Source organism: Chiloscyllium plagiosum, chromosome 5 (assembly GCF_004010195.1).
Source record: "Chiloscyllium plagiosum isolate BGI_BamShark_2017 chromosome 5, ASM401019v2, whole genome shotgun sequence".
Lineage (NCBI taxonomy): Eukaryota > Metazoa > Chordata > Chondrichthyes > Orectolobiformes > Hemiscylliidae > Chiloscyllium > Chiloscyllium plagiosum.
Window position 1 is genome coordinate 98,579,642 of NC_057714.1, and position 18,835 is coordinate 98,598,476.

The 18,835-nt window shown below is 42.9% G+C and overlaps 1 protein-coding gene across 1 annotated transcript in view; it reads left to right on the top strand.

Moving 5' to 3' along the window:
- LOC122550323 (disco-interacting protein 2 homolog C-like) overlaps positions 1-18,835 on the top strand; it is a 560,369-nt gene that overhangs the window by 497,573 nt on the left and 43,961 nt on the right. The window contains exons 27-29 of the mRNA XM_043691048.1: positions 3,974-4,097; positions 4,413-4,534; positions 16,057-16,168. Coding sequence (XP_043546983.1) covers positions 3,974-4,097; positions 4,413-4,534; positions 16,057-16,168 — 358 coding nt within the window. The remainder of the gene's footprint in view (positions 1-3,973; positions 4,098-4,412; positions 4,535-16,056; positions 16,169-18,835) is intronic.

Consider the following 18,835-nt stretch of genomic DNA (forward strand, 5'->3'; position numbering starts at 1 on the left):
GCAGCACGAGGCAGGGGCAGGCAGCACGAGGCAGGGGCAGGCAGCACGAGGCAGGGGCAGGCAGCACGAGGCAGGGGCAGGCAGCACGAGGCAGGGGCAGGCAGCACGAGGCAGGGGCAGGCAGCACGAGGCAGGGGCAGGCAGCACGAGGCAGGGGCAGGCAGCACGAGGCAGGGGCAGGCAGCACGAGGCAGGGGCAGGCAGCACGAGGCAGGGGCAGGCAGCACGAGGCAGGGGCAGGCAGCACGAGGCAGGGGCAGGCAGCACGAGGCAGGGGCAGGCAGCACGGGGCGGGGGCAGGCAGCACGAGGCAGGGGCAGGCAGCACGGGGCGGGGGCAGGCAGCACGAGGCAGGGGCAGGCAGCACGGGGCGGGGGCAGGCAGCACGAGGCAGGGGCAGGCAGCACGGGGCGGGGGCAGGCAGCACGAGGCAGGGGCAGGCAGCACGGGGCGGGGGCAGGCAGCACGAGGCAGGGGCAGGCAGCACGAGGCAGGGGCAGGCAGCACGAGGCAGGGGCAAGCAGCACGAGGCAGGGGCAGGCAGCACGAGGCAGGGGCAGGCAGCACGAGGCAGGGGCAGGCAGCACGAGGCAGGGGCAAGCAGCACGAGGCAGGGGCAGGCAGCACGAGGCAGGGGCAGGCAGCACGAGGCAGGGGCAGGCAGCACGAGGCAGGGGCAGGCAGTACGAGGCTGGGGCAGGGGCAGGCAGCGCGGGGCACCAGCACGGAGCAGGCAGCACATGGCAGGAGCAGGGGCACCAGCATGGGACAGGGGCAGGCAGCACGAGGCAGGGACAGGCTGTGAGGCGGTGACGTTGAGCCTGGTGTGGGGGAGGTGGAGCTGTTGTGAGGAGTGGAAGCTCAGCATGGCCAGGCACCTATGGACTGTGGTGTTGAACTGTTAACTGTGTTTCTTTGTTTTTCTGATTTTTAGTAAGGATTGTAATGTTTAACTTTTTAACCTTGTTTCATTATTTTTCTGCTTTGTACCTAAGATTGCGCTGTAAGTGGCAACTTGTCAGTAAGTGTGAAAATAAGCCTCATTTTAATTCTAGGAATGTCAGGACCCCATAGCCTTTGCAGTGTCCAGTGCTTCCAACCGTTCCTTGATATCATCTGGAGTAAATCACATTAACTGAAGACTAGCACTGCAATGTTGGGGTTCTCTAGAGGAGGCCGAGAAGGAGCTTCCACTGGATACTTCTGGCTGAAAGGTTTTGCAAATGCTGCAGCCTTATCTTTTGCTGGGGATATTTGTGGAGCCTCCTCGACTAGATTTTACTTGTTTACCACCATTTAGGACTAGTTTGGGCAAAACTGCAGATCTTAGGTCTGATCAGATCCATTGATTGTGTAGCTGTTTTGTCCAATTTTGAGCATAAAATAATATATTGATATCGAAAATAATGTACAGATAAAAAATGTTCTGTTATTTTGTTAAAAGGGGTGCAGGAACAGAACAGTTTGGTCATATATGTGCAGAAATCAATCTATTTGCTTTACAACCCCTGAAAACACTTTAAACAAATAATGAGAAATTTAAAATTCCTGTTATCTATTGATAGGATAAATCCACAACATCCTACTGAGTAATCATATGATTTTACTTCCAACGAGTCAAAACTAAACCACTAACTGAACCCTATCTTAATGTATCGATCATGTTACACTCAAAAACAAAACTGAGTACAATCAGTTAAACATTAAAAATGAACACCCCAACTGAACATTTCCTTTTCTACTTGGACATTGCCTGAAGTACGTTTTTAGCTACTTAACATGCTCTGGGACCAAATCAAAGTGCCACAGTCTCAGGAATACACTTTTGTTCATCTCAGTGGTCCTGCTATTCTACAAGGTATGGTCTTTCAAGGGCTTTCTTTCATTAACCTTGAGCTAAGTAAGCCTCCAACACTCCTCAATCATGTCATGAGTGTGGACATTGTAACATAACAGATGTTTCCCTTCACTGTCTTCGACCTCAGATATGCCTCTGATTTCTGAAACTCCTTTTGCTTCGGGTCTACAACTGTATTATGGATCTTAATGGGCTTTCTGTCTCTGCTTGTTCCTGGGATTATCCAAACAGAAATGCAAAGTAAATTAAACGCTTTGATTCTGGCACCCACATGGGTGGCACAGTGGTTAGCACTCCTGCCTCACAATGCCAAGGACCTGGGTTCAATTCCAGCCTCAGGTCGCTGTCTGTGTGGAGTTTGCCCATCCTCCCTGTTTCTGGTTGGGTTTCCTCTGGGTGCTCTGGTTTCCACCCACAGTCCATGCATGTGCAGGTTAGGTGGATTAGTAATGGGAAATATCAGTTATTGGGTGGGTTGATGAGGGATACTCTTTAGAGGATCAGTGTGGACTTGATGGCACGAATGGTCTGCTTGGCAAAAGTGAGGACAGCAGATGCTGGAAATCAGAGTCTAGATTACAGTGGTGCTGGGAAAGCACAGCAGGTCAGGCAGCTTCCAAGGAGCAGGAAATTCGAGGAACCCTGATGAAGGACTTTTGCCTGAAACATTGATTTTCCTGCTCCTCGGATGCTGCCTGACTTGCTGTGCTTTTCCAGCTCCACTCTAATCTAGACTCTGAATGGCCTACATCCACATTGTAAAGGTTCTATGATTCAATGAATACTCTATATCTCTAATAGAAATAATGATCCTTTCTCCTACTTCATATTTTTCTTCCAAGTGCTATTTAATTTCTTTTAATCTGTCAACTGTGCATACAATCTAAATTTATTATTGACTTAAGTCTCCCAAAATTCTTACCAAAATTTTAACAAGGCATCTTCCATTGTTTAAGTTTTCTTGTTTCCATTCCAAATCTTTTTGAATAGATATGAGTTACCTTTTCAGCTAAAGTGACCCCAGGTCTGTTTGAATTGTATTTATTTCACAGCAAGCTGTCAGTTTCAGTTTCTCAATCAGGAATTTCCATTTATCTTAAATTGAATACTTAAATCCCAACCTAAAAGTTACTTCTTAAATGTTGTGAGCCAAGCTGGTGGTACAACTGGGGACTCCATTCCCAGAATGAAATCTGGATTGATACATTGCATCTGTTGTTAGTTCGCATGGCGGTTAGTGATTGAGGCATAGTCACAACAGGTTACAGGTTTTTATAACAACATAGCTCATTAAATGAAAGTAGAAACAATAAAAAAGCAAACCAATGTATTTAAAAGTATAAGATTATATTATATGTTGTATAGAATATATAAATACACAGCAAAACAAAAATTCAACCTTTCTCTATCCAATATAGAGACTGGACTGCAAAGAATTTACATGGCTATTTCAAAATCCTTAAGTTTCTACATTACTGGCTCCTTACAGTTTCTTTACAGTGAACTGTGGAGACAATTTGATGAGTCATTTCCAAATCTGCCAACATGAACGGTTCGATCTGGGAGCCAAAACTTCCTCAGTTTTAATAATCTGCAGATTTCTGGTCAAGTTTTCCTGGTTTGAAAATTTCATATGTTAAACCTTCTGTTGAAGTGACATGTTTGCTGAACTTCCCTGAATTCCTTCTCAGTCGGAAACTAAAAGTGTTTCTATATTCTACTTTGGTATCTTCTGTACTGTGATCCTAGATTCCTTTGAACAGAAAGCAAAGTTATTGGCCTGACATGCTGACCCTCCCTGTGTAAACCCAACAGGAAAACACTTTTTCTGTTTCCATCATAGAGGGCTGCAATCACTTGATTTTTGACAAATGCTGGATTTATTCACTGCTCTGGAAGGACTCTCTGACCTTGTTTTTTTAAGAAAGAAAACTCTTCACAAAATCCATCTGGATCTATTTTGAAATGCAAATGACAAAAATTATATTCATGTATATGAACTTTTTAGCCTTCACCATAATATAACTCTTGAAATTAGATGATAGTAATAAGTGAGCTAATGATTTGAGCTGTCATGGAAGCAATCTCATTTTATCTTTTATGTTTGTTTATTAGGGTACAATAGCCAATTCATTAACATGCCTTCAGCTACATAAACGAGCTGAGAAAATAGCAGTTATGTTGATGGAGAGGGGGCACCTACAGGATGGAGATCATGTGGCTTTAGTTTATCCACCAGGTATGTTAATGGTGTAATCATTTTTCTTTTACTCTCAAATTCTTGATCCTCTCCTTTTCAACAAAGTTGCAATAATTGCAATGTGCAATTAACATTTGCCTTCTGATTAAAAGCAGTTCTGACATTCTTCAACTGAAAAGCTGAGGATTAAAGGAAATGGGCATAATTAATCTAAGCTTGGCATTTTAAAATGAATATGTGCCTTTTAAAGAAAATCTGATAACTTGGTTTGTTGTAAAACTTGTGCAGTAACATGGGGTTTTGCAATTCAAGGTTCAGACACTAAGATGAGGCATGTTTTCTCCTTTTATACAGGAATAGACTTAATTGCAGCGTTTTATGGATGCCTGTATGCAGGCTGTGTGCCAATAACAGTCCGTCCTCCACACCCGCAGAATATTGCTACCACGTTACCCACAGTGAAGATGATTGTGGAGGTAGGGCAGGATTTAACCTTTTAGTATATTCTCTGTTTAAATTTTCACCCAATTATCTTTTTATTTGAACAAATTATCAATCTGTATTCCTGCTTTTCAAGTCCTATGACATATTTTGATTACTGGTACTTCATATTTTATATTGTCACAATACTTTGTACAGTACTTCAAAATAATAAGATACTTCATTTAAACTTATCAGCTAAAATCAAAAACAACGTTTTACTGAACCTAAATTAATTCTAATTTAGTTCTCAAATTTAATCTGACTTCAATGGAAAATGATTTGGGTGAAATGGTGCTGGTATGTCTGGAGACTGTGTCAATAATAAATTCCTACTAAAAATGATAACGTTGTTTGTAAGGTCCAGACCAGATATTCTGTCACTTATAAAGGGGTACAGTAGCATAAGTATACATGATCAATTCACTGCATTTGTTCCACCCCCACTTTATTAAAATCTGATACAATAAAGTATCATTTGTGCGACAGCAAACCATGCAATTGCCATCTCAAACAAAAAAGTGAATGTAATCCCCACCCCTTGACATTTAATGATATTACTGAATCCCTCATTGTTAACATTATGAGAGTTACCAATGACCAGAAACTGAACTGTAATAGCCGCATAAATGCTTTGGCTACAAGAGCAGCTCAGGGGTGGGGATTTGGCAGTGAGTTACTCACTTCCTAATTCTTCAAAGCTTGTCCAATGTCTGCAGTGCACAGATTAGGAGTGTGAAGGAATACTGTCCAATGACATGGAATGGTGTAGCTTCAACAACATTAGAAGCTCGACACCATCCAAGACAAAGCAATCTGCTTGATTGGCACCATACCCACAGCCTTCCACACGCACTCCTTTCACCACAAAGGGGAGTAAACTTAAATTATGATTACTTTTCCCGTTCTAAGTCCAATGAGGTGTTGTTTGCTTCAAACCTTACCCTTACTTAAGTTGAAGACTGGTATCCAAGACCCATTTTCCGATTCTAATTTTGGAATTAGCAGATACCTTGATGATGAAATCAAAGATAGAGCTTATTAACTGAACATCTGAACAGGGGAAGTGATCCACTGTTTTATCCACATCTCAGTGAAGACAGATTGTGGAAACAGAATTCAGGGCTGCGATTGATGTGCTGTCACTTATTACCATGCGTGGAATTTCAGAGTGCAGCCGCACAGCTTGGAGGGAATTTTAAAGACAGGAGAGGAGATGGGTTTGTGTGAGTGGAGAATTAGCCGAACAAGACAATGGCCAAGTCACAGAGGTGTACTGCACGGAAACAGACCCTTCTGATCCAACTTGTTCATACCAACCAGGTTCCCTAAATGGAGTTAGTTCTATTTTCTTGTATTTGGCCCCTATCCTGTATCCCTTGGGTGGCATGGTGGCTCAGTGGTTAGCACTGCTGCCTCACAGCACCAGGGTCCCAGGTTCGATTCCAGCCTTGGGCGACTGTCTGTGTGGAGTTTGCACATTCTCCCTGTGTCTGCATGGGTTTCCTCTGGGTACTCCGGTTTCCGTCCACAGTCCAAAGATGTGCAGGTTAGGTGAATTGGCCATGCTAAATTGCCCATAGTGCTAGGAGCATTAGTCAGAGGGGAAATGGGTCTGGGTGGATTACTTTTTGGAGGGTCGGTCTGGACTGGTTGGGCCAAAGGGCCTGTTTTCACACAGTAGGGAATCTAATCTAAACCTTTCGTATCCATGTAGCTGTCCAAATGCAGCTCTTTACATACACTTCCTTTGGCAGCTCTTTTCATACATGTACCACCCTCTGTGTGAAAATGCTGCTGCTCAGTTTAAATACCCCCCCCCCCTCACTTTAAACCGGTGCCATCTGGTTTTGCACTCCCCTATCCTTGGAAAAAGAACTTAGCTATTCGCCTTAATGAGTATGTCTGGGAATTTGGTTCAAAGTGGGAGTTTGGAGCAGAGGGTCAAAGAGGTGCTTTAATTCAGGTTTAGTGCAAGAAGTAAGAAGTTAAAAATCACACAACACCAGATTATAGTCCAACAGGTTTTTTTGGAAGCACGAGCTTTCGGAGCACTGCTTCTTCATCAGGTGATTGTGGAGAATAAGATTGTAAAACACAGAATTTATGGCAAAAGTTTAGAGTGTGATGTAACTGAAATTATAAATTGAAAAAGACCCAGATTGTTTGTTAAATCTCTAATCTTTTAAAATGACCATGTTGGTTTCAGTTCTTTCATATGTAAATCACAAAACTTGTTTTAAAAGTTACATTCTCAAGTGCACTTTAACAATTGGTGTCATGTCGGCCCAGATAATGTATTGAAGGTGTGAACTCCCTGTGAGGTTGTCTGCCAGAATGGTCAGATTGATTCTAATCTAAAAACGGATTTACAGAATCTTACATGGATTCATGCAGTTTTTGAGCAAGGTAAAATGTAATTCTGCAAGTACAAATTCACCCCACAAACATATATGTGTGTGTGTACATATGGGTTTGTGGGTGGGGTGTGTGTGTGTGTGTAAAGGGGTTTAAGTCTGTGAGAGGGGGTGTGTGGGAGTGTATGAGAGAGGGTCTGAATGTGTGTGTGTGTGTATAGTGCAATGGGGTCACCTGTAGTGTGACATGAACCCAAAGTCCTGGTTGAGGCCATTCCCATGGGTACCGAACTTGGCTATCAGCCTCTGCTCGGCCACTTTTCACTGTTGCTGTCCGAAGTCAGCCTTGGAAGATGATCATCTTGTCACAGAAAGATGTTCAGTTTGTGTTAGGCATGTAGTTTTTAGTTTTTTTTTAGGCTGATTCTTTACCCAATTTCTGTTCTCTCTCTCTCTCTGTGCTCCACCTCCACCTGTCTTTTATCACCCCGCCCCTGCTTTTTTTTTAGCATGCATACTAACCTTTTCCTTGCTATAATCAGTTCAGAAGAAGGGTCACTGGACCCGAAACATTATTCCTGCTTTCGTTGCACAGCTGCTGCCAGACCTGCTGTGTCTTGTCCAGCAATTTCTGTTTTAATTCTGATTTCCAGCATCTGCAGTTCTTTGGGTTTTTTTTTGTTTAGTTAAATAAGAGTCATGTGGAAAAGATGGTAAAATAGTGTTGAGAATGATCAGATCGACAATGTCTCATTGAATGGCAGAACAGACACGATTGTCCAAATTCCCTACTTTTGCTCTGCCATCTATCGCCCTATGGCCTGCTTGCCCTCAAAGTATGTGACTTGCTGAATTTAATTTCACAATTTCCTGTGCTGGGATTTGAACTCAGCATTTGAAGTTGTCAATCCTGTACTAAAACAGTTATCCAGCCATTGTATAAGCTGGCCTATCAAATGTCTTTTAATTCGTAGACATGTGGGTTTCTGTTAATAAAATAGTTGCAGTGCTGAAGAGCAACCTTGTTGCCAAGCTGCTGCTTAGCTCCTGTCTTGGGAAATCTATTGGTAGGAGTCATAGGACAGCTTGACTGTTCAGAAAACAAATCCCGATGACATAATGGGATACAATCTTAAATGTTAATTACAATGTTAATTGCTGATAAATGGAAACGGTCATTTGGATGCATAATAATCATGATCATGGTTTATTCAGTGATTTGGAAATGTGGTGACTGGAAATCATCTACTTAATTGACCGTGCCTTATTTTTCACTTATGAAATTTTCTCATTTATCTCTGACCTTCAGCTTCTCTGGTAGTATTAATTTGTGTCAGTAAGAGTGCCTATGTTTATTATTAAACAGTGCTTTGGTACAATATAATATCCTTTCAATGCTCCAAGGTTGTATTTTATGGCCCATTTACATGACAGCAATGATGTCTCTGGTAGCTGTGACTTTGGTCATCGTGCCTAATGTGTTGGAGTTTGTACTGATGCTTGTGAAAAAGTAGAGAATGACATTGTAAAGTAGTTTTAATCTGGTGTCGCAGCAGTGTAGTGGCCCCATGGTGAGTAGGTAATCTGCCACCACCATTCAAAGAAAGAAAAGACTTGTATTTGGAGTGCCATTGATGACTTCAGAATGCCTCAAAGGACTCTATAAAAAGCGTACCAAGTGTGATATTGCAGGGAAAGCACCACACACATTGTGTGCAGCATGATTCTATTGAGATAATAACCAGCTAATCTGTTTTGGTGACATGTTGGGGGATAAATATTTGCCAACAGTTCTACCCTGCTCTCTAGGTGCAGTTAGATTTTTATCCCTAACTTAGAGGGTTAAGGAGGCAAAGCAGCATCTCTACCGGTGAATCCTTCTGTCAGTCTAATTTATAAGCCTAGACTACCTGCTCACGTCACTGGACAGCAGTTTGAATCCACAACCTTCTGAGTGCTTCCAGCTCACTCAGTGACCTTCCACTTAATGTCACTTTATTAATATGATCATTCTACAAAGTTGATGTGTCCATTTGTCTGGTCAGCAAAAACAGTGCTACCAGTTAATGTGGGTTGAGAGCACTGCTTATGCATAAAAGGCAGGAGGAACTTTTCAGCTTGCTGATTCCTGTGAAACATAGAAATAGGAGCAGGAGTAGGCCATTCAGCCCTTCAAACCTGCTGTATGATTCAATATGATGATGGCTGAAAATGTGTTGCTGGAAAAGTGCAGCAGGTCAGGCAGCATCCAGGGAACAGGAGAATCGACGTTTCGGGCATAAGCCCTTCTTCAGCTTATGCCCGAAACGTCGATTCTCCTGTTCCCTGGATGCTGCCTGACCTGCTGCGCTTTTCCAGCAACACATTTTCAGCTCTGATCTCCAGCATCTGCAGACCTCACTTTCTCCTCAATATGATGATGGCTGATCATCCAACTCCATACCCTTTAATCCCTTTAACCTTAAGAATTTTATCTAACTCCTCCTTGAAACTATTCAGCCATAGAATTTTAGAATCCCTACAGTGCAGAAACAGGCCATTTGGCCCAACAAGTGCACAGTTACCCTCCGAAGAGTAACCCACCCGGACCCATTCCCCTTCCCTATTACTCCACATTTACCACTAACTATTGCACCTAACTTACACATCCCTAAACACAATGGGCAATTTAGTATGGCCAATTCACCTAACGTACACATCTTTTGGATTGTGGGAGGAAACCGGAGCACCTGGGCAAATTGCAAACTCCACATTGACAGTCACCGAGGCTGGAACAGCAGTATTAACCACTGGGCCACTGTGCCACCCCAATGACACACACGACTGCAATCGTTCATCTTGTGAAAGAAACTACAAGACTCCTTGTTAAAGAGTCAGCCTTAATGTTTAATAATCTGTTACTCTGCTTAGAAACCCCAATCCTTAATAAGTTATTATGCAGCAAAATGTGGGTTTGGCAATTACGCTGATTTTGAGGCAACTAAATCATGTTGTGCTTTGTGCATATTTTCATACAGTGTTGCCATAGCAACCCACACAAAGGAATACATGCAGAATATCGAAAGGAAAAATCTGGGGTTGTGCCAAAGGCTATTTGCGATTTACAATTCAAATACATGTTTTCCTGGCACCTGTTGATCCTATTGATAGAATTTGTTGCTTAATTGGAATCTTTTCATTCTCTCCTAAAGTGCTATGTTGCTGTAACTCAAATTGAAATTACTTCAACTTGAATCTTTTGATTAATCAGAGTTTAGACTTCATTGTTCAAAAGTTTGGCGAAGATTGCCAGCATCATTGCACTTTTTGTGTGGCATCTGGGAGATGGCTAAGAAAATAGACATTTGAAATCTCCCAGAGTGGATGGCTCAGTGGTTAGCACTGCTGCCTCACAGTGCCAGAGACCCAGGTTCGATTCCAGCCTCAAGCAACTGTCTGTATGCAGTTTACACATTCTCCCTGTGTCTGGGTGGGTTTCCTCCCACAGTCTAAGGATGTGCAGGTTTGGTAGATTGACCGTGCTAAGTTGCCCATAGTGTCCAGGAATGTGCAGGCTAGGTGGATTAGTCATAGGAAATGCAGGATTTCGGGGATGGGTGGAATGGTCTTTGAAGAGTCAGTGTGGAGTCAATGGTCTGAATGGCCTGCTTCCAGACTATAAGGATTCTATGATTCTATGAACAGTTCTTCCATTGTCACTAAAAAATGCAGGGTGGAAACTTTCCTGTTGTTATTGCTGCTGACACATTACTGACTCGTTCCTTGTATTTTGTACAGGGACAGAGAAAAGGCAGAATGCTTCCCCTTGCAATAAACATTAAAAAGAAATTCATTTGATGGTATAACTTCCTTAAAAATCCTTTCCCTGAAACTTAGCTGCTTAATTAGAGCCATTTACAAAGACAGGTACTCAATAGGATATTATCAACTTCTGCATTGTGTGGTGCATTTTAATTGAGAAAGAGGGAAATGATTCTTTTTGAGCATGCCTGTGTTATTTGAAGCTTAACTGATCAGCTAAATTTGTTTATAAATGCATAATTAGTCTCTAATCATAATAGGCGTGCAGTTTCGATCTTGGGTGTGTGACACTTGGCTGGAAATTAGAGAGGGAGCAGAAAGGGCTTGTTTGAAGTCAAAACCCAGATAAATGTTTTTCCTGCAGGTACTGTTGAATTCAACCTGGTTAGTGTTTTGGAAAGTGGAGTTGTGAATTATTGGATCAGCCTTGATTTCTTTGGATGGTGGAGTGGATTCAGTGGGCCAAATGGCCAACCTTTGTTCCTTTGTCTTATTGCATGTCTCTTTTTCCCTGACCAGAGCAACCTAGTTTGAGAGGTTGATTACTGTGACGGTCCTAGGGCACAGCTGAGTTATTTCAGGAAGGGTGGGGTGGAGTGGATGAGAGGACAAGCAGAGCCAAAGATGGGAAAAGATTGGGAAGATTGAATGGCAAGGTCAAGCTGTAGGGATCGCAGCAAGAACATGGGAGATAATTTAGTAGGGTGATTTGGGGATGGGGAGGCAGAGCAGAGTTGGGAATGATGGGGAGGCCTGTGGGGAGAGGGAGTTTAGGATACAGTGTTATGGAGGCTGAGGTGAGGGGAGGTCAGGAGACTGATTTTATAAGATTGGGAGAGGGGCTGCTAGAGGAACCCAATTACATCAGAAATTATTGGGTGGAACAAACTACTGGAATAGTACTTTCTACTCAGATCCGGCAGTGCAGTACAGACCTCAATTTACCCAGAGGCCTTCCCTAAGGCCCAGAAAAAGGAAGTCCACTGTGCTCCACCACCCTCCCCAGAATTGAGTTTGCAGTGTTGTTTGAATATAGAAACATATTATAGTGTATAAATTGCCAACTTACACCAGAGATGAATGGGCTACTGCAGTATTTCGGAGGGAGCAGCACCAATGGGGGAGCCAGCAGCAAGGATTGGCTGGGTTTCTGTGTGTTGCCCCTTTCCATGCTGTGTCCATTGATCAGGCACATAGTGCCTGAGAACAGATGATATCCCTCCAACTTACCCACACACACCAGAAGTCTTTGGCGATGTTTGCTGGGTGGCCTGCCTGGATGCTGAGTCCACTGTCCAGCAGCAGTGGGGTGGCAGTGGCCCACGAAAGACCACAATTGGCCTCCTCCCCAACCCCAACACCCCCCCCCCCCCACCCTAACCCACCTCTGGGCTGGGACATGAAATCCTGCTCCGGATTGTACCAGATTGCTTCCGGGATAACTACTCTACGTGGCTAAACTTCAAAACTGTGGGACTGTGAGCAAGAAATATAACAGGATTCATTTTTAATTCATACCATTGAAGGACTACTGAATAAATGCGGATGAGGGATGGCAGAATCTGTATTAGAATGAGGTTGAGCAGCTCATTCTGCTTTACTGTTTTAAAGTGAGCTCTGAAAGGCCAGGTTTCCTGAGTCTGAGCAGCTACTAGGAGGTGAGGACTATTGGATCCAGGGGATAAGTGCCTTTCCATGATCCATCATGCCCCTCCCACGACCCTCGCCAATGGCCCTTACAATCTCCACCCTGCACCAAAATGTCACCTCTACACTCAACCAAAGGCAACCATCCCCCTCAGAGTATCTAACTCTGGGCGGCACGGTGGCACGGTGGTTAGCACTGCTGCCTCACAGCGCCAGAGACCCGGGTTCAATTCCCGCCTCTGGCGACTCTCTGTGTGGAGTTTGCACATTCTCCCCGTGTCTGCGTGGGTTTCCTCCAGGTGCTCCGGTTTCCTCCCACAATCCAAAAATGTGCAGGTTAGGTGAATTGGCCATGCTAAATTGCCCGTAGTGTTAGGTGAAGAGGTAAATGTAGGGGAATGGGTCTGGGTGGGTCGCGCTTCGGCGGGTCACGCTTCAGCGGGTCGGGTGTGGACTTGTTGGGCCGAAGGGCCTGTTTCCACACTGTAAGTAATCTAATCTAATCTAAACTCTTACTCCACCCCACTTTACTTCCCAAGACGAAGATTCTCCCCTACCCTTCCAACCCCACAAGCCCCACTGAACTCACTCATTTGCTCCTTCCACTAATTAAAGTTCCTGATCTTTCTCTCCAAGTCCCAAATCCCCCCATCTCTCCCCAATATAAGTCTCTGATAAATTACCCACCCCCCCCCAACCCACCCATTAATTTTATTCCACCCAGCTCCTGGTCCTGCTGAGGTTTTTGGTACCTACTTCACCCACCAATGTCTCCAAGCCCTCCAATTTCCATGGCTCCTCCCCAACCCCTGGTCCTTATTATCTCAGGTCTCCTATACCTAACCTGTCATCACCCTTCTGGATCAGGACCTGCATACCACTCACTATCTGCTCCTTTGTTCCTTATAACTTGCGTTGTCCTATCTTCTGCAGCTTCTTGTCTCAACTCCATTCTTTGCGCACAGATCTCGTCTTCTAGGATTGCAGCATTTTTGTTTAGGCCAACTCCCAGCTGGTCTATAATATTGGATCAGGAAGGCATCGAGATTCCAGGCAGCATCATATGAAAACTACTTCCTCCCAAAAGACATTTGATTTCATTTTCTCAGTTCCTCAGGGGATGATGGAAAAATCACTTTTTTAGACCTTGGAGTGCAGGTTCATCGCTCCTTGAAAGTGAAGTCGCAGGTAGACAGGATAGTGAAGAAGGCATTTGGTATGCTTTCTTTTATTGGTCAGAGTATTGAGTACAGGAGTTGGGAGGTCATGTTGCAGCTGTACAGGACATTGATTAGGCTCCTGCATGCAATTCTGGTCTCCTTCCTATCGGAAAGATGTTGTGAAACTTGAAAGGGTTCAGAAAAGATTTACAAGGATATTGCCAGGGTTGGAGGATTTAAATTATAGGGAGAGGCTGAACAGGTTGGGGCTGTTTTCCCCAGAGCATCAAAGGCTGAGGGATGACCTTATAGAGGTTTACAAAATTATGAGGGGCATGGATAGGATAAATAGACAAAGTCTTTTCCCTGGGGTTGGGGAGTCCAGAACTAGAGGGCATAGCTTTAGGGTGTGAGGGGAACGATATAAAAGAAACCTAAGGGGCAACTTTTTCACGCAGAGGGTGGTACGTGTATGGAATGAGCTGCCGGAGGAAGTGGTGGAGGCTGGTACAATTGCAACATTTAAGAGGTATTTGGATGGGTATATGAATAGGAAATGTTTGGAGGGATATGGGCCGGGTGCTGGTAGGTGGGATTAGATTGGGTTGGGATATCTGGTGGGTTGGACCAAAGGGTCTGTTTCCATGCTGTACATCTCTATGAGAAAGTGAGGACTGCAGATGCTGGAGATAAGAGCTTAAAAGTGTGTTGCTGGAAAAGCACAGCAGGTCAGGCAGCATCAAAGGAACAGGAGAATCAACGTTTCGGGCATAAGAAGGGCTTATGTTCCTTTGGTGCTGCCTGACCTGCTGCGCTTTTCCAGCAACACATTTTTAAGTACATCTCTATGACTCTATACATTAATAGTATTGATTTGTTTGTTAAAACCACCAAATTGGCTAGCTGAAAGAAGACAGAGGGTGGTGGTTGATGGAAAATGTTCATCCTAGAGTTCACTGGTGTGCAGTGAGGATCTGTTTTGGGGCCACTGCTGTTTGTCATTTTTATAAATGACCTGAATGAAGATATAGAATGGTGGGTTAGAAAATTTTCGGATGACATTAAGGTCAGTGGAGCTGTGAGTAGTGTGTGAAGGATGTTGTGGGTTACAGAGGGACATTGATAAGATGCAGAGCTGGACTGAGAGATGGAAAATAGAGTTTAATGCAGAAAAGTGTGAGGTGATTCACTTTGGAAGGAGTAACAGGGATAAAGAATACTGGGCTAATGGTGAGATCCTTGGTAGTATGGATGGGCAGCGAGATCTTGATGTCCATGTGCATAGATCTCTGAAAGTTGCCCCCAAGGTTGATAGGATTGTTAAGAAAGCATATGGTGTGTTAGCTTTTATTGATAGAGGGATTGGGTTTCGGAGCCATGAGGTCATGTTGCAGCTGTATAAAACCCTGCTGTGGCTGCACCGGGAGTATTGTGTACAGTTTTAGTCACCGCATTATAGGAAGGGTGTGGAAGCATTGAAAGGGTGCGGAAGCATTGAAAGGGTGCAGAGGAGATTTACCAGGATGTTGCCTGGTATGGAGGGCAGGGCTTATGAAGAAAGGCTGAGGGACTTGAGGCTGTTTTCATTTGAGAGAAGGAGGTTGAGAGGTGACTTAATTGAGACATACAGATGATCAGAGGATTAGACATTGTGGACAATGAGAGCCATTTTCCTTGGATGGTAATGGCAAGCATGAGGGAATATAGCTTTAAATTGATGTGTGATAGATATAGGACAGATGTCAGAGGTTGTTTCTTTACTCAGAGAGTAGTAAGAGTGTGGAATGCCCTGCCTGCAATAGTAGTAGACTCACCAACTTTAAGGGCATTTAAATGGTCATTGGATAAACATGTGGATGAAAATGCAATAGTGTAGGTTAGATGGGCTTCAGATCGATTTCACAGGTCGGCACAGCATTGAGGACTGAAGGGCCCCTGTGCTGTAATGTTCTATGAACTAAAGCTACATTGTGCAGAGTATAGGTGTATTCATTTATTTTGCTTTGTAATCAAAGAGTAAAATATATTTTTCACTTGTATTCATTCTTTTGTTCTCAGACTTTGTTTGTTCTATATATTTTATTTATATATATTTCTAAAATGTGTGTATGTGTTCACTCATTTAATCAGGGATAGAGTGAAGACTTCATTTTGGATCTGTCATAGCTTACTAGGGTTTTTAATTTATAGTAAAAGGGAACATTGTCATTAAAATTCACTTGAATTATAAATGTGTTGTATGGATGGTAAACTGACTGCCTTACCAAATTGGATCAGTGTGACTCCAGTCTCCCACACAAACGCAATAAATTTTTAACTGCTCTCTGAAGCCACTCAGTACTCACAGCTATAATTGGGTAAACTAGGGTGTACTATGAATGCTCCCTTTACCAGCAATGTCTGTATCCTGAGAGGATTTAGATTTTAAAAAAATTACCTTTTACATTTATCCCCCTCCAAATCTTCATTGCAAATGAACGCACATTTGCTGTGATGAATCGATTTGGTCTTTCAAATGTGCATTGCTTAACTAATAGGTTCATTATTTTGCAGGTCAGCAGATCAGCATGTATAATGACATCGCAATTGGTAGTAAAACTTCTAAGGTCGCGGGAAGCAGGAGCAGCAGTTGATGTAAGAACATGGCCTCCTGTTTTAGACACAGGTAGGAAATGTCGGTTCAGAAATTAAGTGCAAGAGGCAGTATTGCACTCTCTTCCATCCTTGGTAGGTTGTTTTAAAAGAAAAACATCCAGTTTTATCGGCTTCCATCATGATGCATAAACATTCAGTGGTGCATTTTAAGAACCTGTTGGTAAAATGAAGACGCTGTATTGTCAGACATTAAATCAAATATTTATGAATCAAACGGAGCTTTATTTAAAGGAGCCTAATGTATAGGAATGCCTATGTTATTTTTTCACGGTCCAATCCACTCATATTTTGCCATGAATCATTAGTACAAACTAATTGATTGTCTTAATTTTGTGTAACTGTTCAGTGTTGAAAGTATTTTAATGCCCTGTAAAGGAGTTAAATCATTTGAGAAAATATCAAGACAGTGTATTAAAAACACATACAAGATGAGAAACAATCTTACATTAAGTTGAACATTTTACATTTTGGTTCAGGCATTATAACGCAATATTGTTGTGTTTAATATTTGAGAAACAAGGGTGATGGCCAAGACATTTTGCAGTAGTAATTAAGGAAAAAAGAAGTTTTAATTATTGAAAGCAATTTGGGAAAAAAATGTGTTTATGGGACAGATGTCAATTTTGCGTGCATTGCCATGTGTATTTATATAAAAATTGGCAATTGTTTGCCATACTTTATAATAACACATTTTAGTTTGTTTCATTAGAGTTTAAAAGGGAATGGAAGTTTTTGATAGACTGAGAAGGTTATTTAATGGTTCATTGTGTCAGCCCGGGCTTCCCAAAATAGGGGTCATGAGCTGAAGAGCTGATACAGGCTAAAATTCTGTTGGCTTTAGCTCTGAGACAGGGATGGACAAAGTGGAGCTCCAACTGAGCGACAAGAGTGGTGCTTACGCTACTAAAGGCCCCACCTCTGCAGCAGACTCTGCCACACCCCCACAGCCCCTATTTCCCCTGGATGTCCCACTTCTTCTATTTTCACACTGTCTTTTCATGACAATTTTCAAGCCTTCAAATGGGGGTCACACTCGGAAAGGTTTGGGAAGCTCTGGTGTAAAGTGTTTAAAGTCATACAAGAAAGTTTGGATGAATAACTGTGATATTTAACTATGTAAAATTTATATCACAGCATCCATAGTGATTTAAGGATAAAATAAAGATTACAGTAGATCGCAAGATATATGATGATCCAATTTTTTTTGCACTAGAAATCATCTGTATGTGTATACTCAGCAAACAAGTCAATCCTCCTCCTCTGCTCATAAATGGTACACTTGCACATTGGAGTCCACCTTAATTTTCACCTGAGAAATGCATGCTTCAATAATCATATAAAGGTCGCCAGCACCCTGGCAATGTTTTTCTACAACCTCTACCATCAGGGAGAAGGTACAGAAGCCTGAGCATACACACCAGCTGGTTTCAAAACAGTTTCTACCCTACTGTTGTTAGAATACTGAATGGACTCATAGACTCTTAACATTCGCCTGTACCTTTGTTTTTGTTTTTGCCACTGTTTACCTGTTATTTATTTATAACACTCCTTAACTCTGTGATCTGCCTGTATTGCTCACAAGATAAAGCTTTTCACTGTGCCTCGGTACATGTGACAATAAATTCAGTTCAATTCAATTGGCAAGTGCAATCAAGCGGACAGGAGAATCGACGTTTCGGGCATTAGCCCTTCTTCAGGGGCTGCGCTTTTCCAGCAACACATTTCCATCTCTGATCTCCAGCATCTGCAGACCTCACTTTCTCCTCAAAGTGCAATCAAGCCAACAACTGCACGTGGTGATGAATGAACAAAAATGGATCTTTTAGCAGAAAGAATAAGGTTCAAAGCTGCTTTCAAGCTAAAGTTAGTAACGCTTGCTGTAGTGGGGGACTTCCCCTACTTTGGGGAAAAAGCTTCTTGCTATGAATCCTGTATATATCTCTCATGATTTTGTAGACTTCAACCTCTGTCTTTCTAATGAAAATAATCCTAATCTACTTAGCCTGTCTTCATAGCTAGCACCCTCCATACCAGGCAACATCCTAGTGAACCTCCTCTGCACCCGCTTCAAATCATTCACATCCTTTTGGTAATTGGCGACCAGAAGTGTATGCAGTATTCCAAATGTGGCCGAACCAAAGTCTTGTACAACTGTAGCATGACCTGCCAACTTTTGTACTCAATACACCATCTGATGAAGGAAAGCATTCCATATGCCTTCTTGACCACTCTATTGACCTGCGTTGCCACCTTCAAGGAATAATGGACCTGAACACCCAGATCTCTGTGTACATCAATTTTCCCCAGGACTTTTCCATTTACTGTATAGTTCACTGTTGAATTGGATCTTCCAAAATGCATCACCTCACATTTGCCCAGATTAAACTCCAACTGCCATTTCTGTACCCAACTCTCCAATCTGTCTATAATTCTCTGACAGTTTCCTATATTATCTGCTACTCCACCAATCTTAGTGTCATCTGCAAACTTGCTAATCAGACCACCTATACCTTCCTCCAAGTCATTTATGGGGAGAAAGTGAGGTCTGCAGATGCTGGAGATCAAAGTTGAAACTTTATTGCTGGAACAGCACAGCAGGTCAGGCAGCATCCAGGGAACAGGAGATTCGACGTTTCGGGCACAGGCCCTTCTTCAGGAATGAGCAGAGAGTGTTCAG